A 25,545-nucleotide genomic window follows, 5' to 3' on the forward strand; every position below is an offset into this window, starting at 1 on the left:
ATATGTTCTATAAAGGCAATAAATAAATCTAATCTACAAGTTCATCAGAAGTACCCTGTTAGTTCTGAGAAAGGAACGTTTACATTTCTGGACAGAAAACTCAGTTTTTATAAACAGAAAGTTTAAAGATGTAATGTAAGAAACTACTTTGTATATTTTAGGAAAATCCCTGAAAAAATATCCTGAAGAACATCTGAAGTTCGAGGAAAGTTCCAGAAAAGCAGCCTGTAAGTTCTAGTGAAACAAAAAAGATACAGTCAAGTTTACTGGGAGGGTTAGGGTTAGGCTGGGTTAGGGTTAGGCTGGGTTAGGGTTAGGGTTAGGGTTACAGCGCTGGGCTGCTGTCTGTTATTCAGCACCGCGGACAGCGCCCGGGCTGCGCGCGCGCTCTCATGATCTTCACCTGCGGAATCACAACAGCGCGCGACCAATTAAACCCAAGTGAACCCCTCTCCCTGCACGCGACGGGAAGCACAGTGGGAGGGGTCACGCGCACCCTCTGGGGAAAGAAGAAAATTAAATCAGAAAAAACAAAAAACAAACCCTGAGCTGCTCAGACCTGACGTGAATCGTGACACTCGAAACAGAAACACAGACGGGAGGAGCGACGCCCACCGATCAGAGCCGATCAGATGGAAACGTTCAAACGCGGAGCTCCGAGCGTGAAAATGTGAGCAGCTCGTGAGGCGTGAGGATAACTAAAGCCATTTTTTATTTATTTATTTATTTATTTTCTTCTCCTTTTTTCTCTCTCTTTCCCTTGGACACTCGCCGAGGCGCTCAGCTCAAAGTCCGGGCATCGGGAGCTTGTGGATGTGCGCAACAGAGGATGAGTGGCACCGCGGACGCCGAACGCGCACTCCTCGTCCGTCCCGTTTCTTTCCCGAACCTGGAAAGTACTTTCCTCTTCAGTTCCAGCCTGGGCACGTCCTGAAACTCAACACCGAGGAAGCTTGTCAGCGCGGAACCTGTTGTTCAGTTCGGGTTTTTTTTCCTTCTCTCTCCTCCTCCTCTTTTACAAAAAAGTGTTTGGTTAAAAAAAAAATCGCAATAAACTAATTTGTACGTTTAATCGTTATTTTATTTTTGTTTGTTTCCACTCCATGAAAATCTACATTTTCACATTTTCTCCCACTTGCTGCTCTCTCCTCCACTCCGAGAGCGACTCGCGTCGTTTGGGAGAGTCAGCACTTTTGGGACGATGATGCTCTCTGGAAGCGGGGAAGATTTGCGGATTTCATGCAGAGTAAACTGATTCCCCCCCTCAGCAGCAGGGAGAATGGTTAGGGGGAACAGGTTGCGTTCAGGGTAAAGAAAAACAACTTAAAGCCAGGAGGGGAAAAAATGCCCATTTTTAAGACACTTTTATTGAGATCGCAGACAAAGTAAGCGAGGAAACACGGAATAAACAGAAAGAAATAGAAACAAATTTCAGCGCTGCTTTCTTTAATTTCTTTTTTTTTTTTTTTTAGTTGGACACGTTTTTAAGGATCCACACAGCTTGTTGCGGGAGAACAGAGCGACCAACAGGCGATCCGAAAAAGCAGCTTGTTGATGGCACTGCGCACCGGGAGGACTTGGTTCGGGCAGGTTTTGCGCAGGGTCTCTCGTCTACAGGGCTCTTGGTCCAGGCGATCCAGCAGTCTGTTGTGTCTCTCCGCGAACCAGGAGCAGGATCAAGGGCTCTGCCACCGGGACCACTACAAGGCGGGGGACTTCGGCGCTCCCCGTCCCCACGGCGGGCGCTGCCCGCGCGGCTTCCCCTACGCCTGCTGCGCCTTCCCGGGTCACCCGAGGGGACATGAGACCCTCGGCCGCCGCTTCCTGTTGGCCATGAAGCGGCAAAACGTGCGGACCCTGTCGCTCATCGTTTGCACGTTCACGTACCTGCTGGTGGGGGCCGCCGTGTTCGACGCCCTGGAGTCCGAGTTCGAGATGCGCGAGAAGGAGCAGCTGGAGGCCGAGGAGAAGCGGCTGCAGGGGAAGTACAACATCAGCGAGGACGATTACCGCAAGCTGGAGAGCATCATCATGGAGGCCGAGCCGCACCGGGCCGGGGTGCAGTGGAAATTTGCGGGCTCTTTTTACTTTGCCATCACGGTCATAACCACCATAGGTAAGTCTCTGTGTGTGTGTGTGTGTGTGTGTGTGTGTGTGTGTGTGTGTGTGTGTGTGGGTGTGTGTGTGTGTGTGCGCGCGCGCGCTCGCGTGCGTATAATATTATCACAGCTGCTCAGTGGACTTTGCATGAAATTAAATCGAGGCTGTAGGACTTCACGTCACATCACAGAGATCCCAGGCAACAAATCTTTGCATCAAGTTTTTTTTTTCTTTTGCGAGCAACATGTTGCTGCCAACCGTCTCAGGTTTGAGCGTGTCGGACAACGTTTGCGGTCAGTAGTTGCAGTGGGACATTCAAAGCAAAGGACCGAGAGATCCGTTGACTGCACCGCCCGAGAGAGCAGAAGCTTAACTTTTTGTTTTTCCCTCCATCCAGCCCGTCAGGATGTGGTGGTGCTGAACGGACAGCTCCTCTGAATTCAGCCCGCAGGCAGCCGGCAGTGGCGTCACCAAGGGGGGGTCGATGGCTTTGATGTAACTGCTTCTTAATTTGCTGGGTCCCCTCACTGGTTCTCTTCTGACTAGACAGTCACGTGTGTAGTTTATTATTTTAATGTGAATTTAAGAAGGGACGGAACAAGCTTCACCGATGCGCAACAGTTATTTATTCATTTATTTATTTATTGACTCAGATCATTACTTTACGATCTGTCAGAGATGGGTTCTGAAGTCTGCGACTTCAGGGAGTTTTCACACCTGAATGTGGGAAAATGTCAGCCTTTGTTGCATTTTCAGCTGCTGTGGTTCTCTTTCACACTGAACTGTCACATAAACCAAAACCTTAAAAAACCTGTTCCCCTCCTTGCCTGTGGTGGCGCTGAAGAACACACCGAGCTTCCGTCTCTATGAACTGTAAACAATAATGGCGTGGCGTCAGATTTTAGCACCTGTGGGATTTCTCTTTTGTCTTTGCTCTCGCATTTGTTTGGGTTGTATTTACCCATCATGCCCTGCACAACAGTCCGCTTCCTGCTTTAAGAGCGGTCTCCAGTCCACTTGGCATTCACATATGCATTCAAACCGCATTAGAATTCACTTCAATCAAACCAAACCCTAGGTTTTTAGGCAGACCATAATTCACTTTTTTGGTCCTCATCAGACTTGGATTACAGGTTCATACCTTCCCAAACCAAATAGTTTGATTGAAGTGGTCTAGAAAGAGCTACACCCTTAGACTCAAGTCACACTTTATTTTTTTAATCTAGATGAGCACAAAATCAAAGCCACATCTGCTATTAACTCAGGATATTCTCAGATATTGGGGTGTGCCATAACACCGATGGATTTTTTGACAGTGAAAAAATGTATATCACAATGTCATGTGATGATGTTATTTAACTAAGCCTGACAAGACGTAATGTTTCCTATATTTTTTTACCAACCGCCATTAAAACAAAGAAGACGCTGGTGGGCTGTTCTACTGTCTGGACTGAATTTCAGAGTTGGCTGATATCTTGTGGGAAGGAAAGAATATGCCGAAGTGTTTTGACCGCCGTAGCTCCTGAATCCGTCATTACCAGGCTGCTGCTCTCCTCTCTTCACAGACAGAAAGGTCAGTCTTTGCAAAAGAAAAAACACTTTCTGATACTCAGACGTCTTCCCCAAATGCAAGTAAATAACTTGAAGCTTAGCGCAGAGTTCAGGGCCACCGAGGTTTATGACACAGGAGGAAACTTTTCAGTCTGTTACAGGGCCAGCCCAAGGCATAAGCAAACTAAGCAGCCGCTTAGGGCCCCAAAGTCACTAAGGGGCCCCCTCAGTGGAGCTGATTTTTTAATTTTTTTTTAGTAATAATTTCTATGTCATTATAATATTAAAAACACATAATTTCACTATGAAGTGATTTGTTTTTACAATAATATATATTTGATAATGTATGTAGAAATTATTTTATGGATAAAAAGAAAAACAAATGCTCTTGGTGGCCCCTGGTGGCCGCGGTAGGTACCGCATGCTTCACCGGTAACATGAGCATCTAAACGTCCAAAGCTCCGGTCAGAAGATTAATAAGCAAAACTATGTCTCAAAAAAGGACTGACCCTTCAGGGAGGGAGAAAAGAAAGAAGAATAGAAAAAAAGCCAAGATAAAGGTTTGTTTTAATTAGTAATGTAATGTGAAAGATTTGTAAAGCTGCTAATAGAAAATTAGCTTGATAGCGACCTGGACCGGTCCAGTTCAACAGCCAAACATTTATGCTAGGGTCTTTGTGTTTGTGTGAAACCGAGTTTAAACTTTAAATGAGTTGATTCTCATGGTGGCTCTGGATATTTCTGAGGTATTTTGGCTTCAAAACGGCGTTTGATAAAGTTTGATAACGATAATTAAAACTTCTCAATGTTTGACATTGTCTAGCAAAATGTTTTTACGTCAGGCTACATGGCTGCTACATCGACGAGCTGCTATGCTGTAGTTGGGGACATGTTTGCTGCTGAGTAAAATCATTTTGTGGCTCAAACAAACATTATTTTTACATCAACTTCTAAGTTATGTGAAACTTCTGTTAAAATCATTTGAAGGCTCAGAATCAGTCCAGTACCGGTACCGGTCCACATTCTCAGGGGAGAAAGACTCACCTGGTATAAATGACTTTTTTTAGCTATTGGAGTAATGCTGAAGAGACATTTATTTAATCAAAGAATGTCATGAATATGTGTGTAGGGCTGCACCACTTGCAGTTTTCTGGCCGATCCCTGGTTACCCATCTTTAAAGAGCCTGATCTGCCGATTTTGATTTTTTGTCTGAAATTTCGCTAAATATAGCAAGAAAGTCAGTGAGTTGGCAACAGTGGGGCGAATATTGTTAACTGTAAACTCAGACCTGACCTGGTGGGTCGGTCTGTCAGTCAAATCTCTCACTGCAGAGCAGAAGACGACAGAGGCTGATTTTTAAACCTTTGCTGACGAAGATAAGATTAGGGGATAAGTTGGGCTTCACATGTAAATATCGGCCGATCACGATCCCCCAAAATTAAGAAAATCGGCGCCCAGAAATCAACTGGTTGATAAATCAGTTGGCCAATAAATGTATCCTATATTATACATGTATATAATGTAAACAGCTCTGTCAGAGATGCAATAAGTTCATAGCAGGTGTGTGAATGATCTAATGATTGGACAGCTGACAGCAGCCAGTCACATTGTTAGTAGAACTAGAGGGCCCCAAAACCACATTTCGCTTAGGGCCCCATGGAGGCTTGGACCAGCCCTGGTCTGTTATGTCTGCACCCAGTTTATTGAAGGTGCAGGGAAATGACCGCTAATCAGAAACATAGAGGAAGCTAGCTAGCTGTAACTAGCCACTTCTGCTGGGTCTTTAGCAGCAGACTAGCAGACGTGCTTATAATGTGCGCTTTCAGCCATTATGAATGAAAAAAAAATACATTTTTTAAATTAATGTTTGAGTTAATAAAAAAATGAGGGGTAAACATTTTTTAACATCTTGTAAAGCTAATGGTCTGTTGAACCGCTGCAGTCTGCTTCATGTTAGGGAGTTAAATATTTTTATTTACACTTGGTAAACTGTTTTTTGTTGGTCAAAATTAGTTATTTATTTTATGTCGTCTTTGAGGCACTGAAATTTAGCATGAATTTATTTGTGATTAATATATTTTGTCTTCTAGTGACAGTTTATAAAAGAAAGAAAATAAACAACAACTCTGTTTTGAAGTTACATATTTGTTTGGCCAAGTTAAAAAAAAAAAGTGGAATGGCATCTATGTTATCGTTAATGAGGTATTTATAAAAATATATTGTAATTGCATTTTTTTTTTGTGGAAATATCACCCAGCAGAAAGAACTCCTGAACCAGTGTTTCTATGTTTTTTGTGTCTGCCCTGTGCTCTCCCCTCTTAGCCAAGGCAAGATGGCCGCTCTTACTTACCGGTCTACTCTGATTCCATTGTACTATAACTCAGATTGAATTGGAATCGATACAATTTTTGACTTGTCGAACCAGCACTAGGTAAATGACTGATTGCAGCTTAAAGTGCTTTGGAGTTCTCTGACTTGTTAAAGCGCATGACAAATGCAGGCCATTTACCATGTAAGTGTTGTCTTGATTCTTTAATGCATGTTTGAGAAATACTTTAATCTCCCATAGCAACCATTCAGCTGTGCATAACGCCTGGGTGGACCTAATGCTACCTTCAGGTCCAGCTCCTCCTCTGAGCTGCAGTTTCCGCTGGAACTTCCGACTCTGAAAGCACTCCTTCCTCATCACTCCCCCACTCTGCTCCTTCAGACTAACGAGTAGCAATTAGCAAACACCTGATAGAACTGTACATCTGCTGAGCTCGATATAGGAGCTACTTCCCAGGGAATTGCTGGTAAAAAACGTTTAAGAGTTAATAGAGGAGCCAGGTTGTGATGACTCCCTGAAGGCGGAGTTTCAGAAAGAGCAGCAGTTTTTAAAAAGACAGCGGCCCAATTTCAAGGATTTAAATTACAAAGTCAAATTTACGAAGTCATGTTTGATATGTATTGAGTTACTAATGTTACTATGTAACATAGTTAATTGATTGTGCTATAAAATGGGACTACATGGCTGGAAAACGCATAACACTGCCTCTTTAAAATAGTTTGTCTTTTGTTTTCTGTGAGTGACCCCCCACCAGGGCAGCCCTTTTGAAAGCTTCCTGGTAGCGGCCCTGGCTCCAGGCAGGCTGAGTAGAGCTCAGCGTCCGAAACCTGACCTGTTTGCTTTTTCACAGCCGGTGGAGCGTGTTCACGCTTCGTTGTTCCCCGCCACAAACAAGCGGTGTGAGCGGGTTGTAAATGAAAGCTGCTTCACTCGGAGCATTGATCGTGTTACGCCTAGAAAACCTCTTTTTTTTTTTTTTTTTTTACTCCTGTATGATGCCTTGTGACATCATTTTTTTTCTTTGATGGATAAAAGTTTTATCTTTTTCTTCCTTGGTCATCAAGTTGTTGTTTTCTGAAAGTGAAGGGACCTAATTCTGATTGTCTGAGCTGATAATAAGGAAATAAGATATTTAACAGGACATAAGAAGTATCTGCCTTTAGAGAGGGGAGTGGGTGCTGAAGGAAACAGGAAGTGGCACCGCGGCCCGTCCTCCCCGTTCACCAGGCAACGCTTGACGGGGACAACCGTTCGACGCGGTGAAGGCGGATCCTCTGTTGTTTCTAGGCAAAACTTGTTGTAATATTCATATTTTGGGAAGTGTCTAGCTGAGGGCACATGCGGACATTTCCTGGAATAATGTGTATGAACAAGCTCCTGTGTGACAAAAAAAACCCACGAGAGTGAAGTCAACGAGGTCAGGAGCAGAACCCCACTGGTACAGAGGAAGCTAGAGCCACTTTCACACTATCTGTGGTTCCATTGACGATATAATTATGCTATTTGGAATTCTGAAAATAAATTCCCTTAATGGAAATGTAGCAATTTAGAAAAAGGCTCATGTTTTTTGTTAAGTTTTAGTGCGAGGATTTTGTGGTTTTTCAGTCATATCAAAATTAATGTTTTTCGATGTGACTGTGTGCAACTGAGTCTTTGTGGGTCGAGAAGTCATCTTGTGATCTGAAGGTTGTTGTCAATCTGCCTATCGGTGTGTGAGTGTGAATGGGTTAATGTGACTCTAGTGTAAAGTGCTTTGAGTGGTCAAAATGATTGAAAAAGCGCTGTAAAAGTTCAGTCCATTTACCATATTTTGCAAAATTAAAATGGAAACCGTTTTTCACATCAACAACCGGATGTTACTACTGGAATAAATAACAAAGAAGACAACAGGAAGTGGTACAAGGATGACAGCGCACCACGTTTTTTAAAGACTTATCTTCTGAACAAACTTTTTCATGTGGGATTTTAATTGTGTTTAATGAAAACAATACATTTGGAAAATAACTTCTTTTTTTTACGTTAGTGGAATATTGATAAAGTTTTGCACATATTTTTAATGGAAACTCAGCAACTTAAGCTACAGCATTTTTTGTCTAAGCAGTGAATGATTCATTTATAAAAAAATCCCTGTGGAATAGAGGGTCCATCTCAAACACAGTGTCTATTTGAAATGGGAGAATGATGTATTAGCATAGTTCCTGTGCTCTGGACAGCAGATTTGTCCCCTTTTTCTCGATCAGAAGATTTCCCAATCATTATTTTGTGTGAAAGTGTGAAATGAGGCTCGGAGGCACAGATAAAGAACCAGGCATGCTGAGCACCATGCTGGCTTCCAGTTTGAGCTCTGCTGTATGTGCGTCTGTCATAAGATCGCTAATAAAAACCTCGAGGGCCTTTTTTTCAAATTAATTCACTGTTCAGTATTCGCCATAATCAGTCTGTTCCCTGAGTATAGTTACATAACCTACTAATGGGGGAGAAATTAAAGGTCCAACAGGTTGTTGAATACGAGGGATTAGTAGAATATTTATGTGAAATTTCACAAGAGTACTCCACAGACTCAAATGAGAAGTTTATTACGTCCTGTTTGTTTCATCAGAATGAATGACGGCAGATAATGGCAGGTTAACCTGGAAGCACAGAGATAAGTAGCTGTGTTTCAGTTACAAATGTGTGCAAAACTTTGTCTAGATTCCACTTATGTTGAAAATAACACAATTTTGCCATTGCTGTGTTTCCATTAAATAAGAACACATGAATATGTTCATTCATTATTCATTAAAAGAACATCCTCCTCCTATTACTTCCTGTTGTCTTCTTTTTCTTTTCCACCAGTAGAAACATCTGGTTGTTGATCACATGACTTGCTTGGCACAAAAAAAAAGTCCAAAATAGTTAGCATACATAGCATAGTTTGGAAAGGCTGTCATTAAAAAAATACTGTTTTTTTCTGTCTATAAGCCGCTACTTTTTTTCCACGCTTTGAGCCATGCGGCTTATGGCTCGGTGCGGCTTTTCTGTGGATTTTTCTTGAACCACCAGGGGGCTCTTTAGCAGGAAGTGAGTCATGGAAGTCAAATTGGAAATCAAAGAAGAAAGGGCTAATTTTCATTTAGAACAAGTACATGCTGGTAGCAGGCACATACCCCCTCATTATGACTCCACACGAAGAAGTTCATATGATGCCGCTTTTAAGTTGAGGGCTATTGACATGGCAGTATAGAGATCAATAGCCACTGCACGTAAGCTCGGCTTGAACGAATCCAAGGTTCGGCGTTGGAGACGCAGGGCTGTGTCCTTAATAGCAGATTTATTAAGGACGTAGCCCTCTGCTGTGTTCTTGTGAAAAACCGAGAGTGACAGAGATATCAGCGGCTTATAGTCCGGTGCAGCAGATTTTAAAAAATATATAAAAATTGTAGGTGCAGCTTATATTGAGGTGCGCTCTATAGTCCGGAAAATATGGTAATTGATTGGTTTAACAGCACTTAGGAAATTTTTGAAACAACTTTGACTTTAACTGTACATATTATGTGAGTCCATCTGATACTATAGTGTTAGCCTTCCATGCTACAATGCTAAAGTTCTCTGAAGACGATATAAGTATTATTTTTTACGTCATAATATTTTCCAAGAGCACTTTTGTGGCATTTTACCATTATGAACTACTTTATATTGGCCTCTTATATAAAATCTGACTAGAACATACTGAAGGTTGTGGTTGTAACATGTTTAAATGTGAAAAAGTTAAACAGGAATTAATTAATTTGGACCTCAATGGGTCTGATTGGATGACGGAAGTCAATAGTTCAGGTTGTGATGGATGTACAGTAAGTGAGCGCAGCGTCAACAGGACCTGAGACACTAATGGAGATCCACAGTGATTCAACGGCCGTAATAACAGTATTTGAAGCAGTCGTTACTGTAATCGTGGTGTTTTCCCACAGAGTAAGAAAAGGCCGACTCTTTAATAAACCGCACGTCTGAAGCTTCGCGTTTACCGAGAAATTAAAACATCTGTCATGTACAGATGGAGGACGGACCCGATGAACACATGTTGTCATCCTGGACAGAGACAAAACTAAATGACGTGAAATGTTTTCAGGAACTGCAGCGATCTGGCTGTCAGGGTCCTCCTTATTTGGACCGACCTGTGGGTCAACGCTGTTTATTCCTCAGGATTAACTGCGCCAAATGTGCGATACTTTGTGATGAAAGCATGTAGCGTTCTCGCTGAATTCGGCGCTGCGAGGGAGAAAAGCAACCCCGGTGCTCTGTGGTGTGTGTGCGTGCGTGTGTGTGTACACACCCCTGTCTCTCTCGTCCCACTGAGTGGTGTTGCCGGGAGACTAATGACAGCTTAAAAGGTGAAAGTCATCCCTGCTAAATGTCTGGAAATATCAACATGTGGATATACCGCAGATATGTTGAGCTCAGTATATGACCAACTGAAAATCAACACATGTGATATTTCTAAAAAGTAGCTTGCAGCTTTTCCTATTAAGATGCTCCACAAGTAAAACCATTAAATTTTTCTTTGTGTAATTGAACAAGATGATTTAAAGGCCAGTCAAACTCATCAAGGTTCAGGAGGACAATAAAGTTCTAATTTGCTACTTGTGCTTCAGTGTGCACAAGCAGTGTTCACTTACTTATATAAAATATTCTCAAGGATATTCAATTCAGGAAGTTGAAATAACTAAGTGGAATTCTACGCAGCCAATCCAGGAGCGGCATTTATTTCCCATGGCGCTGATTGGCTGTACCTCCAATAGTGTCGGTAAGGAAGATGGCCTACATTAGCTTCTGTGCTGGACAGTTAACACTGTGCGTGATAATCCATATCAAGGTATGCTTAGTGTTTGTCCTATTAACATAGGCAGTTGTAATCAGTCTTAGAAGGAGTCTCATGGAGTTTAGCTATTCATGTGTGGCTCTGGTCGCTAAAACGTGTGAATATTGGACGTTTGCTGTACAGCTAACAATAACTTGTATGGAATCAGGGATTCAGATTCATCTAGGCCTGAAACGATTCCTCGAGTGATTCGAGTACCTTGATTATTAAAATTCCTCAAGGAAAATTTATCTGCCTCGACGCTTCGTTAAATTATACTTGATTATTTAGCGCACCGTTTTCTGGCCGGGTTATTACTTGCATTGCACGGAGCTCTCACTTCCGCCTGAGTTGTTGATGAAAACAAAGATTAGCAGCATAACGTCCAGTTTTCAAGTTCGGCCTAGGAGGATTTTTTTGATTGATGATAATGTCTGGGTCTTCGTCGTTTTTCCAGGGACCAATCCTTAAAATGACTGGCGCGATGCCCGGAGTACGGTAGTCTTCTCTCCTCCCAGAGGTGCTGCCTGGTGGCGGTTCAGAGCGAACAACGGGGAAGAGCGCTGCAGGTGTATTTAAACAAGTGAGCAGATAGACTGAACACTGCGGGCGGCTGCGCATTAGATAATTAACATAAGTGTAGCTTTATGGACGAACCGGAAAATTTATTTCATATCATCCCGGTCTCAACAAATGGGTGGCAGAGCTCATCGTGGCGCCATGTAGCTGGTAGATGTTTCTGTGTGTGACGAACGAAGGTGCCAAATCCCGTCGCTAACATGGACACAAAAGCTATAAATGTCTGGGCACAGTGAGAGTTCATCTATTAAACTGACTGGAGATGAATACATAAACCAAAAGCTGGACTATAGACATTTTTTATAAGCGTATTTGTGAGCCTGCCTCTTTATTATTGTATTGAATATAATTTCAGATTTTTGTATAACTTTTGTTCAGGTTAACTTAGAAAGTGAGCTATTATTGTTACGAGTTAATTTTCTAAACTACAGAAAAGTTATTGTTAGGGAAGCTCAACTGTGAAAAATTGGACTCTGATGTTGATATGTGATAGTAATACTGCTGTTATGTTAGATTTATCAATGTTTTACTTACATTTTTAAAAATCCGATTACTCAATTAATTGTAAGAATAATTGATAGATTACTCGATTACTAAAATATTCGTTTACAACAGTGCTATTCAGCTTTGTTTTTTCAACATTTGTTAGCATATTCTGCCTAGAAAAAATATGATTCTAATGCTGTTCCTTTTTATGCTTTTTTGTTATCAGTTAGCTATGCTGCTATGCTAATAGTAGCTGGTACAGGAAAAGGAAGGGGGCATTCTGGGTAGAGTACTATCGATTGAGGCCTAGATTATTATTATTTTCGCTATTTGCACTTAGGAAAATTTGCACATTGGTTACTACTGACTGAAGATTAAGTTTGTTTTGGATTCAAAGTCCTATTTGACACCAAGTTAAATAGTCACTTCACTGTTTTAAGGAATTTGGACTGGAAACCTTCATATTGTTTGTGAAAAAAGCAAAAAAGGGATTTTTAAGACTTATGTTATCAGGAGGACAAAGAAACAATTTTTGTTTTGGGCAATATGCCTCCTATCTCCCACTGGGTAATACAAATATTAGGGGGAAAAAAAATTAAACATAAATCAAAACTGTTTAGCTTACATTATAAGTTCTGTTTCCACTGCAAATTCGTACAAAACTTTTGTTATTCTATTTGTCGACAAAAAACACAATTACTCAATTGTAATTAATTGTGTAATTAATTACTCATTCATTTAGAAACGCAATTACAATCACTTGTGAATAAGTTTGTTCACTAACTCAAAGAAAAAAAAAACATGCAGCATGAGACAGTGGAATCTTGGGTAAACTTTGAAAATCCAGGAAGCTAAACCTTTGCTTTAAAACGTAGCTCGATTATGTTTGAGTATTATTACTTATTGCTTTAATTATGCCGTGCTCTTCAAGAGAATGATGCTCTCTCACAGATGAAATCATCACCCGTTCTCTCTACTAAAAGCGCTTTGTGAGGATGAGTCAGCTGTTGAGCCTTTGTTGCAGCTTTTGTGCCAGCACCAGTTTCCATAACACTGCAGAGTGAGTGACTATCGCGTCCAGTTCAGCTCTTTCTGCAGGTGTCCATACCCAGCCTGAATCCAGTTCATGAGGCAGTAAGAGGAGAGGAATACACATTCTGATCTTTTATACAGTACAGTATGTACATGTTAAAAAGTAGACAGACATGTGGGGACAACTATCCCCTTTAGATTATTTATCATAAAGTGTAACAAATATATGTGGAAAGACGCCATCCCCCTGCAGTTCTGCAAGGATAAGCAGGAAAGTCTCCAAATCTATCAATAATCAATGTGTATATAAAAGAAATGTGAGTTTATTTAAAGTCATTTAGAATTTATGCTAAAATTTGACTTTCAACTGAAGCTTATACAACGAACCAATAAGGTCAAGATTTAAAAGTATTTTAAACCAAACTCAGATCTACTTGGTAATGATTAATCAAGGGAAATAAACAAACTGTACAAAAATGGACAAAAAAAATCTACAAACTGTGGATTTAACTATGACTTTGACTTAACTACACAAATGTCAAATACAATCAATGCGAAACGATAAATACAAATATAGGAAACGACAATACAATTATCATAAAAGATGTGAGAAACCATTCAACTGGATCTATACCTGCTTTACTCTAAGCAAGGGAACTGAAGAGTGTATGAATACGAAGAGTCTGAATCACCTAGACCCGTCAGTTTTCAGAACCAGAACTGCAACAGAAAAAAACAAGTCGATTGGTCCAAACCTGGGTTGGATCACCACTCATACCAAAGTTTTCCACAGTTCATCATAAGCCTGGCAGGCCACCAGGCTTTGCTTGTGGCCCCACCAGGCTAAGCATTGCTTGTTTATTTACTATAGGGTTTTATTTTCTCATCAGTAACAGTGACGCAAAGACGGGTTGATGAGTCTCTTTGGTGAAACTGTTGGAAGTAGCAACATAGTATGGTCATTATGTGAACACTGAGGTCAGGTGTCTTTTTTTTTTTTTACTCACCTGAACTCTGTAACCACGTCCTGTCTTTACCGGTGTTATAGCTTCAGTCACAGGTAAAACATTTAAAAAAAGGTTTGATATTTTGATTAGGATGAAACAACTAGTTTAGAACATCTATATTTATTTAAATTGTTTTTTTATATATATTTGCCTTTTCTAAGGCTTTATATTTGGTGTTTAGGTTTTGCCAATAATGTCTTCCAATAACATAATTACTTGTGATATAAAAAAATTTGCCATCAACTTTAAACGTTTTTTAACTCACAAACACGGTGGGTCGTTGGAAAACTGCTCTAGCATCACTACCACCAGGCTCAACAAGTCTTCTGGGGTAAACCCTGCATAATAGTTATTTTCTTGCCTTGATGGAGCCACATGTGTGGAATTAGAGGTTATTTTTGATTCCAGGCTCAAAAGAACCTGGAATCACCAGTTCTTGTATGTAAAATGTTTCTGTGTGAACTATTCCTACAGATATCTTTTGAAATAAGAGGAAAAAACAGAAGCATTTTGGGTATCATTTAACTGTCTGCATAAATTGACACATGCAAGCGACTTCGGAAACCTTCATTTTGCCTCCACTCAGTTGATCTTTTCTTATTGGATCAGAAACACAGGATTCCTGACCGGGTTTGTCAGGCAGGTTGTGGACGGTGGTTTTTCCCAGGCTGGTATATTTGAACATAAGTTGAGTGAGCGAAGAGGAGCACACACAGCCTGCTGTCCATCTGTGCTGAATCCTGACGGTGACTGATCGCAGAGCTAGAAGAACAATATCGCCACCGTTACGGACGTTATCCCCCTTTGATTTTTCCTGGAGGGCTGCGCCGCTCATTCACTCCCTCCAACTGTGCCGCTTTGATTTGTTCACGCTCTCATTTGATCATCAGAAAGCACATCCATGCGAGGGGTCAATACGCCTGCTCATTCCCATCACTTAGTATGGATTATACAAATCTCTAAAAGATCACGGACACAGAAGTTCACAACAATTTGCTGCGGACGAAAAGACTGAGTGTGTTTGGAATGCTAGTGATCTTCTCATAAAGAGCCGCCTCGAGTGGCATAAGACCTGTAAATGGAATGATTAGTGGCTCATGTTGTGGTTTTTATGGTCTTATTTAAGGTGTTCTCAATGAAGAAACCTTTTGTAAATGTGCATTCTACTGATCAGGGAAGACATTTGTGATTATCAAGCAAAGCAAATGGCACTCATATGACTGAAACCACTGCGGTGCGGAAGTGAGCCACTGCAGGCTGCTAAATATTGCAAAGCTTTTTTTTTTGTGTTGTTCTTTTGTAAAATGGACCTCTGGGTGCCAAAAACAACTTTTTTATGCTTTCATACTTTTAACATGCATAAAAGAATAAAAAACTCCAGGTATGTTTTTGATCGGGGAGTGACATTATAACATGATGTAAAGCTCAAAAAAGTTGATTTTGTATCACATATCCCCTGTAAACTATTATCATGAGCCCCAGACACACCAGTGAACTGTCAGTAGTATATTATTTTTGTCTTTATGGTTGCTTCTACAATATAAACTTTCACAGAAGACAATGTCACAGGTTAACTTGCACGTCACCCCATGTGGCTGTGTTTGTTTGGCTGTGAAACAGCGTGATCTTCCTATATTCAGCAGTAAGTAGGGGACACTAGCAGTACGGGGATGTGTTCACACGGGGATGCTAACGGCCTTTTCACTGTGCATGCAGACAAGCAACAAGCATGTTTGGGGAACAGCTGGCTGGTAAATGATAGACTTTATTTTTTTTTCTAGTGTCATTCAAGACTTGTCGACATTAAGCTAAAGGGAGGCTCCTCAGCGTGCTAATGTGTCTAGACTACATTTGATTATCACAGCTTAAGAAATACTCAACCTTTATTTGTGAAAACAAATTCCATAAGCTGCTATTGTCTTTCTGAAAAAATGAAAAACAAACTAAGCAAAGATCATTTACTGTAGGTACTGCTAAGGTCGATATTAAATATTCATGTTGCAATAAAGTTGCTGTAGACCAGTAGTCCCCAACCTTTTTATTTCTGTGGACTGGTCAAGACTTGGCAATTTTGCTGTGGCCCGGGGGCGGAGTGGGGCGGGGGGTGGTGGGGGTGGGGGGGTGGGGGGTTGTTTTGGTGTTTTTGCCCAATTGTCGCAGCCTGTTGAATGTAGCCAATCAGAAAGCGCGTTGACGTAAGAATGGAGGGGAATCCCAAACAGTTGACATGGCAACTGAGAGTCCGGTCGACATCGGAGGTGATATATGGAAATGTTTATTACTATATGTAAAGGTCATTTTTATACATGTTTATTATATGTGGTTATGTTTATTCCGTTAAAAATGTTAACCACGAACAAACACAACTCACCTCCAAATCATAGAGCAGCAAATCGAGCGGCTGCTCCCGCCATCTTTTATCAAACGCCTTTTCTTTTTGTTACGTCTTTTATCGCTTAAAATGAGCCACAAACTATCACTACTGTTTGATTATTCTAAATTCACGTTTGGTATGTTGGGGGTTTTACTGGATTTTCTTCTGGAATCGGTTGGTGTGTTGCTCCTGCCGTGTGGTTGGACACACGAACCAACCGAACCTGTTGGACTTTTATCGGCTCGTGTCGTGTGTGGTCACAAAATCGGCCGACAATCCTTAAATCCTGCCGTGTGAACCAGACCTAAAACTCACAAGCTCTACTCCTTTCGTCTCTCCACTGCCCTAATGCTCTCTGACTCGGGTCGCTATGGTAATGTTTACATATCTCTTCAAAGTAAGATACAGATGCGCCACAAAAACGAACATTTTACTTTCGTGAAAACTTTAACTCACGATAACGACTAATGGAGCCCTGAGCTTGTTTCTCTGCAACCAGACGGTCCATCTGGGAGAGATGAGAGACAATGACACCGGAAGTGTTGCTGATGCTCAGGGAGCTCTTGGTCGCTACGTGGCGAAGCAATTTGAAGCTTCATTCCCTCATTAACACCCGGTCACCATATCATGCAGAGCTTGGACTGTGGGAATCACCTACCAGGATAAATCCATCCTCCTGTCTCTTCTCTGGGCCTTTTCCCTTCACAAAGAAACTTTCCAAAGAATCTGATCTGTTTTTTACTCATTTTACTGCTTGTGGCTCAATGTTGGCGCGCAAGAACCGAGAGAATCCGGTTAAAGGATTTTCAAAATAAAAGATCCTCCAGACTCAAATAATACATAAAACGGAAATATTTTATTATTTCTTATGCGGCCCGGTACCAATTGGTCCATGGACCGGTACCGGTCCGCGGCCCGGGGGTTGGGGACCACTGCTGTTGACCAAATCTTTCATAGACTATCTTAACACTTTCAAGACTAGATTTGCAATTAGGTGAAGATTCCCCTCTTGTCCTTGCCTCAGCACCAGTTTTTGATTACCTTCATGCATCTATCCAGTTCCTCCTGTGATTAATGGAGTGCTTACTGGTTTACCTCTCTTTTTATTTCATTTTCAGGTTCCCACTTTTGAGATCAGATCTGTGGTGTAAATAAACATTTTGTTACAACTAGGCTGTAATTTCTCATAAAGCGGCCCAAACTTGCGCTTGTGTTTCTTCCGAAAATGAGGAAGATTTAATGTTCTGTCTGATTCCTTTTGAAAAATGATTGGAGGCATTCACCCCAGCTGTACCTTGTAGCAAGCAGATTATTTTTACTATGCTGGAGGGTCCTATGGGGAGCTTGATTAAGGTCTCTACACAGATCGATGGCAGCGTCTTCCTGTGGTGCTCAGGCTCTTTGTGGTAGTCGCTGGCTCTGGAGCCGGCTGGTCTGTTATCACTGCTCAGAGGGTAAACTGTGCACACCAGGTCCCAGCATGCACCACAGCTTGGCCCTGTGGCTTTACCCAGAATCCCCCCGCACCCTAAAAAACCAAATGACACAGGATCATACTATCCAAATGACAGCTGTATTCGTTTTTCCTGTCCATCTTCATCTTAAAGGAAAATCTTCCTGTTTTACATTGAACCGTTTGGTCATTGGGTCTTTTGATGAAATGAAACAAAAAAGTCTTAACAAAGAATTCAGCTAATGTGTTTGAAACCAGAACTACTGCCATCTGAACAAAAACAACCAATCAGAGTTAGGAGGAGGGGCTTAGCGCTGTCAATCAGCTTGTTTCTCTCTGACCTGTCTGCTGCGTTCCTTGGTCTTCATGATGTTTCTTCAGTTTTGCTCTCTAACAAACTTCTGAGATCTTTATAATTCATCTTTATCCATAAGAAGATTAAATTACACATATATCAGCCTTTTTTTTTACTAATTAGGTTATTTCTAAACACAATTGGTTACGCTTGATTAATATATAAAGTGTGAATATATCAGTTAATTTTTCAAATTGAGCCTTATTGACCATTGCAGAGACAAAAAGAAGATTAAAAAAATAGCAATCGCAAAACAACAACCATTCTTAGGAGCGTTGGACTGGGATGTAGCTGGTATGAAATGAAGGTGTTTGATAAATGTTTGCTACATGTTTTTATTTGAGAGAATTCAAAAAAATCTTCAAATCTAATCCCTTTTCACAAATATTTCCTAATTGGCGTTGGTTTATCTAATAAAATCCCAATACAATGGATACCCGCCTGTGTGCTGTTCAGTATTTTCTGATTCATCTGTTCAAAGATTTTTCTTCGGAACATAACTCCAAATTATTTATGAAAAATTTTCTAAAATATCCAAGAGAAAAAAATGACAGTTTGAGAAAGTGAAATAGCTGCTTGACATGCAGCCAATGTAGGAGCGTCAGTCATCTTCTCTGGCCCTGATTGGCTGTGCCCCCAAGATAATAACCTTTATTTAGCCAAATAAAAACTGGGTGAAAATCTAGAATCGATTTTCCAAGAGCTAATAAAAAACATGATTATCAAATGCAATGGCAGCTAAGGGTCTCTTCTTTCTACAGAGATTCTTTTGAGTGGAGATGAGGAATATGGTGGATATTAGCTTAAGCAGTTGGGCTAAGACACTACGAGGTTGATGCAAATTAAGGTATTTTTGGTGTTTGAATTATTAAAAATGGCAGGAAAAGAGTTTGGAGTAGTGTTGCATATATTAAAGTTAATGTTTGCGTAATGATAAAATGTAGGAGGTAAATAGTGGGGCAGCTTTTGCAAGCCACTGCCTCACATTTCAAGAGGTGACATTTGCCTCACGTCATCTTTTGGACTCGTGCTGCGGTTCGGTTTTTCTGCAGCCTGAGCGCGTGAGTCAGCGCCCAGCCGAACTGCTGGCTGCTTGTTCTCGCTGCTGAAGCACCAAAGAGATTCACAATTTCATCCTATTATGGACTTTCAGCGTGCTCCGGAACATACTCGTTCAATTTGTTGATCTCTCAAAGAAGCTACATGTAACACCGCTGGGATGAAATCCTGTAATTTACATTCTGTACATACAGAACAGCAGCAGCTGATGACCGGTGCCGCTCCGCCGCTACCACCTGCTGCTAATTCAGCCCTGGCAGTGATATTCTCTCTGTGATACACTCCCACATGTTCTTATCTGTACCACTTTATTCCATCTGCAGTAGGAGTGGGAGTGTGTGGTCCTCCTGTATGAGTTATTGCCGCTGAACAGCAGCATGAAATCAGCGTCGGCGGCTTGTACTCAGTGTGCGGTCCGCTGTTGTCTCTGATACACAGTAGAGTTTCTGATACTAAATGCGGTATGCCTGCAGGGAGGAAAACATATACAGGGTGACAGCTCAGTGACAGAAGAATAACATAGTCAAGACAGCAAAGAAAGCTAGTGGGATGTGGGCTACAGGTCTCAGTGTGTCAGCTGTAGTTTCATAATAAATGTTTATGCACTTGGTCTGTTCTGAGCTGTACGGACGGCACACTAGGACCGTTGTAGGTGGAGAGAAAAAAAAAAGAAGAGTAAATTTCTGGCAAAAACTCAGTAGGGTCGACATTAATCAGAAATTTTCTAGAAAAAAAAACGTGGAAAAAAAGTCAAAAATTTTCAACTCTTGAAAATTTTGGAGGTTTTGGAAAGGTTCCAAGTTTTTTCTGAAAAATTTCTGAGTGTTTCTGAGATATGTTCAACTTTATACTCTGAAATTTGGAGATTAATATCAGACATTTTCCTGATATGGAAAATGTCCATATCAGGAATGGACATTTTCCATTCCTGATATGGAAATTGGACATTTGAGATTTTTATTGCAAACTTTCACTTTTTGATGCCCTCTGAAAATGTCTGAGATAAACCTGAAAATGTAATTTTTTTTCTTGCAGGTTTTCGACTTTTGATACTCAGAAATTTCTATGTTTTTTCTAGAATGTTTCTGAGATTAATCTCAAAACTTCTGAGTTTTTTGGTGGAATTTTACTCTTTTTTTTCTATCTACAATGGCCCTAATACACCATCGTACAGTTTCTATGATTAGCTACTGTAATTCTGACATGTTTCCATGCAACCTGCTGGAGGATAGATGCAGTGTGCTTTGCTTTGGGTTAGCTTGTGTGTGTAGAACAATAACTGCTCCTCAAATCTCCCATAACAAAATTACTTTAAGCATTTTACATAAATCTATAAGTCTACAGTTTTAGTCAGATGCTTAAATTCACAAATAGTGGACAGGAATGTCAAACCACATTAATTATTTGGAATGTATTTGGTAGAAGTGGGTAAATCGATCCATAGTATTGATACCAATTTAGTAGTAAGATTGATACTTTAGTTTCAGATTCCCTCTTGCAATTTTATTTCATTTTTCTATTATAGCTTCTCAACTTTAACTCAAAAAAGATTTTTGTTTTGATTTGCTCACAAATGGTAACTTTTTCACATTTAACACAAGTAGATATGTCAGCTGATTTCGTTTGATCTTCCCATTGTGCTGGTCAAGAAAGCAGCGTGTTTCAGGTGTGACTCATGTGAACTCTGATCAAACCTCTGACCAGTAAACCCATCAGACGTTTGTGGAACGAAACCCAAGAGGTTTGACTCAGATCATGCATTTCAAAAGACAGTTATTCCTCATACTGACCAAATGTGTGCAAACTATTTAATTCCAGGAAGGTTACAAAAAAAAAGAAAATTAAAAAAAAATGTTTTCGTCACATTTTCTGGCATTTAGCAAATAGAAGTAATTTTGGTAATTCCAGCTAAGCAAAAACAAGAAACGTTTGGTCTCATTTAACTTTAGACAATGAAGGGGAAAATTTTTTTTTGAGTCTTTTTAATCAGCGTATGTAAATATCTGTTTACAACTGGATATGATGCGGAAAAATTCATACTGCCGAATTCATTTGGGACCAATCTGAAACCGTCTGTTTGGTTAAACAATCAATATAATTTCAACCACATTTGATCCTTAAATGTATGGATTCTGGGAATCTTCATATTTACACACATATTCGGGTCTGCAGCAGATTCTCCAAGTCCTATAAAAGCCACTGAAGCGTTTAGTGTCTGTACAGGAAGCAGGTGAAAAGCAGTGATTAAGTTTACAGTGTTAGCTGTCTGCTACAGGAACGCTGCAGCGTTGAGCCTGAAGGCTCCTTACCGTCCCAACTTAAACCTGCCTGGCTGTCGTGGGGCTCGACAAAATCATAGAGCAGTCGACTCCATCTCTCCATCTTTCAAAAAGAAAGAGAAGGCATCAGCGAGACATGACCTTCTCACCGCCAGGCAGCGTATCCTTATTAACAGGCTGGACAGATAGGCAGAGGGGACACGGCAGGCCAAGTGGCGTCATGCATTTCCACTGCTTGGATGTTTAGAACAGATAAATGTGTGGATGTGCCAAAACTTTCTCCAGCTGAACAGAAACAAGACTGAAGTTATTTTTGAACCTAAAGAGGAACGGTCTAGAGCAGGGGTCTCAAACTCCAGTCCTCGAGGGCTGCAGTCCTGCAACTTTTAGATGTGTCTCTGCTACACCACCTGAATAGAATAATTAGGTCGTTAGCAAGGCTCTGGAGAACTGATCTACACAAGGAGGAGGTCATTAAGCCATTTCATTCCAGTGTTTTGTACCTGTGGTTTGTGGCCCTCGAGGACTGGAGTTTGAGACCCCTGATCTAGAGTCAATGCACAGCTTCAGTTATTACAACTAAAAACCAGCGATCAGACCCGAAACCAGAAAGATAGAGCACATAACACCAGTTTTAAAGTCCCTCCACTGGCTCCCTGTAGCTCAAAGAATAGACTTTAAAATACTGTTGTTAGTTTATAAATCACTGAACGGCTTAGCACCACAATACATTAAAGATCTGCTGTTGTATCAACCTTCCAGACCTCTCAGGTTCTGGTTCTGGTTCTGCTCTGCATCCCCAGAACCAGAACCAAACAAGGAGAAGCAGCTTTCAGCATCTACGTACCACAAATTTGGAACAAACTTCCAGAAAACTGTAAAACAGCTGAAACACTGACTTCTTTTAAATCTCAACTAAAAACCCACCTGTTTAGGATTGTATTTGAAATGTGATCAATTACAAATTTATTGATGGAACCTGACTTAATGCTGTGTTTTGATTATTGATTCTATGTTGCATTGTGTTTCTGTGTTTGTAATGATGTAAAGCACTTTGAAATGCCTTGCTGCTGAAATGTGCTATACAAATAAAATTTGATTGATTGATTGATGCATTTGTGTTGCTTAGCACCACTCAACTGGCGTATTTCTGTATGCAGGGCGGCGTGTGTGTCTTCATTAGACGTGGCCTGGGGAGCGGGGGGCACGGAGCGACACACGGGACAGCTCACAGTCCAGTCAGATGCGTCTCATACGTTATTTTTCAGTAATTCCAGCCCTGGTTGAGGGTAACCACACAGTGTTAAATGCGTTTATGCTGATGCTCACTGCAGAGGTTTAATTGACATCACATAGTGGAGGCAGAGGGGTAATTTGTACAACAGAATAGAAAGAAGTTCACTATAATGAGCTGAGCTGGGTACAGCACTGAGATGTTTTCTCTTATTCATAATTGATGCTTTTAAGCCCCTTTGCTAGTGAACGCCATGCCTGAGGATGATGGGTAGGATGGAGAAGCGGGGCACTATGGGGATTTTTCACAGGAGTTTAGTGTGGCTTCCTTAGTGAACTGGGTAAGTCTGAACCCCATGAGGTAATAATGGATGAGTGTGATGTAATGGCGGTGGAGCGCGTAGTTTGGGTGGTGTATGATGTACTGTGGTGCATTACTGGGAGTAATTTAGGTGTTGTAATTGTAATTATTTCGTAATTCCAGTCATTTATGTTCAATAATCCCTTTTCTGTTGGTAAATGGTCCTGGCAACCCAGGAGTGTTGGGTCCAAATGCGACAAAATGGACAAAATAAGCATTCAATACTAAATGCACAACATTCAGCAATGTCACATTAAAGAGGAATGGCTGAAAACCAGACATTTAAATACCCTGGAAAAAAATCTCATGTTTTTCTTAGTCTCTGACATCTTTCACCTTTAAGGTCAGTTAGGATTACAAAAAAGGATTTCTGTTTGCTAACTGTGGTGAGAACAAGAGAGGGAAAGAAAACAGTTTTAAAATAGTTTTATTAAGGGTCAAATTCAGAAAAATACTGCATTTCTGACTTGGTTGAGACATTTTAGGTATCCTAGTATCCTCTACTAGTATGTTACTGTTACCCATGTTCCTGACAGTTGGATGGTGCATATTGCACGCTTGCCTCTTTTCCCTCTGAATGTAGCAAGCTTTGATGGTAGTTTTATTGGACCATAGGTTATGTACTCTCACAAATTAAGATATTTGTTCCCGTGAGCATGCTTAAAGTGGCTTTAAATGTGGATTTTTGACTAATGGCTTCTTCCTGTGAGTGACATTTCAGCTGTAGTAGGGACACTATTCTTTATAAAAAAAACTATCTACAAACAGTATGATTTGATGTGCTATAGACTTCAGTTTTTAATTTAAATTCGGTTACATCTGTAATTATAAATAGAAATGTCAGAGGCAGAAGTAACTACCGGGCATTACTCATGGATGATGTTAAGGGGACCTTATTTTTCTGCAGTCACTCCTCGTTTCTGGTCGCTTGTGTTTCTCCAGGTGTCACTGGGCGACAGATTTTTTTAAAAACTTTTATCAATTCTTCAAAGACTTTTGAAAGAATAGAGCAGTTTTAAAAACCCTGTCCTCTGAAAGGACAGCAGCACATCCTGTAACTCTGACCTATAGAGAAGTAACAAGCTATTAAGGCTCTGGCTGTGGGTGAGAATTGAAAAGGCAAGTTCTAGCCAGACCAGCCAACTGTGCCTGCTATCTATATAAATCTGTCATTGTGGTAGGACAACTCTTGGAAAAAGGAAAAAAGTCGGAAAAAACCCCTAAATATCTTGTGTCTGCCTCCAAAACTCTGGCAGAGGTCTATTTGGTACCTTGGTACAATATTGGCTCTTAACAGTTTGCAAACTTTCCCTAAACATTGTCAATCAAATTTGAAACTGTAACTTCTCTATTTTTTAGGATCTTTTAGAATTTAGTAATTCACTTGACCAATTACTGAAAATAAAGGATAAAGTGCAAGAATTTCTAAACATAAATTTGTCCCTGTGCAACACTGCAAGCTGTAGGTGACTAAGAGCCTACAGCTCTTGTTAATGTTAATGTTATTTAAACTTGAACTTGAAATCTTGCACTGGAAAGTCTTGCACAGAGTATTTTCAGTATACTTTCTTGTACAAATATATTAGTGTACTTGAAATAAGGCAAAATTAAACTTATAAGTAACTTTTCAGCAAGATACAGCAGTTTGTTTTAAAGTCAATAATTACTGATGAAAAAGTGCTAGTTCCCCTGGCAGGTTATTTCAGTTATAACATGGAGAAAAGATCTTGCTATAAGTGAAATAATCTGGCACTGGAACAAGTACTTTTTTAAGAATATTAAGGTATTATTGACTTAGAAAAAGCTCCTATATTATGCTGAAAAATTTCTTGTAAATTAGTTTCGACTTAAGTGTACTGAGATATTTGCACAAGAAACTAGACCAAAATTACTTAATAAGATTTTGTGTTTTGCAGTTTGGTCTTCTAACTCTACCAACAGCCTTAGTGAGTGCTTGGTCTGTGTGTGTAGTTCTATCAAGGAGCTATTTCTATATTTTTAAACGCCATCTCAGCCTAGTAACACAGTGTTCCACCATCACTGTAGTTTTTAACTGCCTGCTCAGCCCTCCTCTAGCCCCCATGAGGCTTTGCGTGATTTATGGGCGTGACTTCCTCCAAAAATCGGAACCGCCATTTGTTTACATCAGGGGTGTCAAAGTCAAATGGACGGAGGGCCAAATAAAAAATTTAGCTACAAGCCGAGGGCCGGACTGATCGAATGTTCATTGAAATTTTTTTAAATGACGCATATAGTCTAGTGCAGTGGTTCTCAAATGGGGGTACGTGTACCCCTGGGGGTACGTGGAGGTACTGCAGGGGGTACGTGAAGCTTTTCAAAATATCTTTAAAAAATCAGTAGGCTCCTCATAATAAGTCTTGGGAAAAATTATTTTGTAAAAAGTTCGATAAAATATAAATGTGTGTTCATGCACTGAATTTTATATTCAGTATTTAGTTTCAATATCTTTTAAAATAAAACGGTTTGACTGGTTTTATACCACCAGGTCACC

At 40.6% G+C, this 25,545-nt stretch overlaps 1 protein-coding gene across 2 annotated transcripts in view; it reads left to right on the forward strand.

Annotated features, from left to right (window-relative positions):
* Positions 1 to 340: 340 nt before the first annotated feature.
* The window catches only part of kcnk9 (potassium channel, subfamily K, member 9), a 47,936-nt gene continuing 22,731 nt past the window's right edge, over positions 341 to 25,545 (forward strand). The window contains exons 1-2 of one of the 2 annotated variants that reach the window (XM_032581668.1): positions 341 to 1,385; positions 1,473 to 2,116. In XM_032581668.1, coding sequence (XP_032437559.1) covers positions 1,555 to 2,116 — 562 coding nt within the window. In that variant the 5' untranslated portion in view covers positions 341 to 1,385; positions 1,473 to 1,554. Of the gene's footprint in view, positions 2,117 to 25,545 lie in introns of both variants that reach the window. The other variant, XM_032581666.1, reaches the window with a different exon arrangement.

The sequence above is a fragment of the Xiphophorus hellerii genome, chromosome 13, assembly GCF_003331165.1.
Source record: "Xiphophorus hellerii strain 12219 chromosome 13, Xiphophorus_hellerii-4.1, whole genome shotgun sequence".
NCBI lineage: Eukaryota > Metazoa > Chordata > Actinopteri > Cyprinodontiformes > Poeciliidae > Xiphophorus > Xiphophorus hellerii.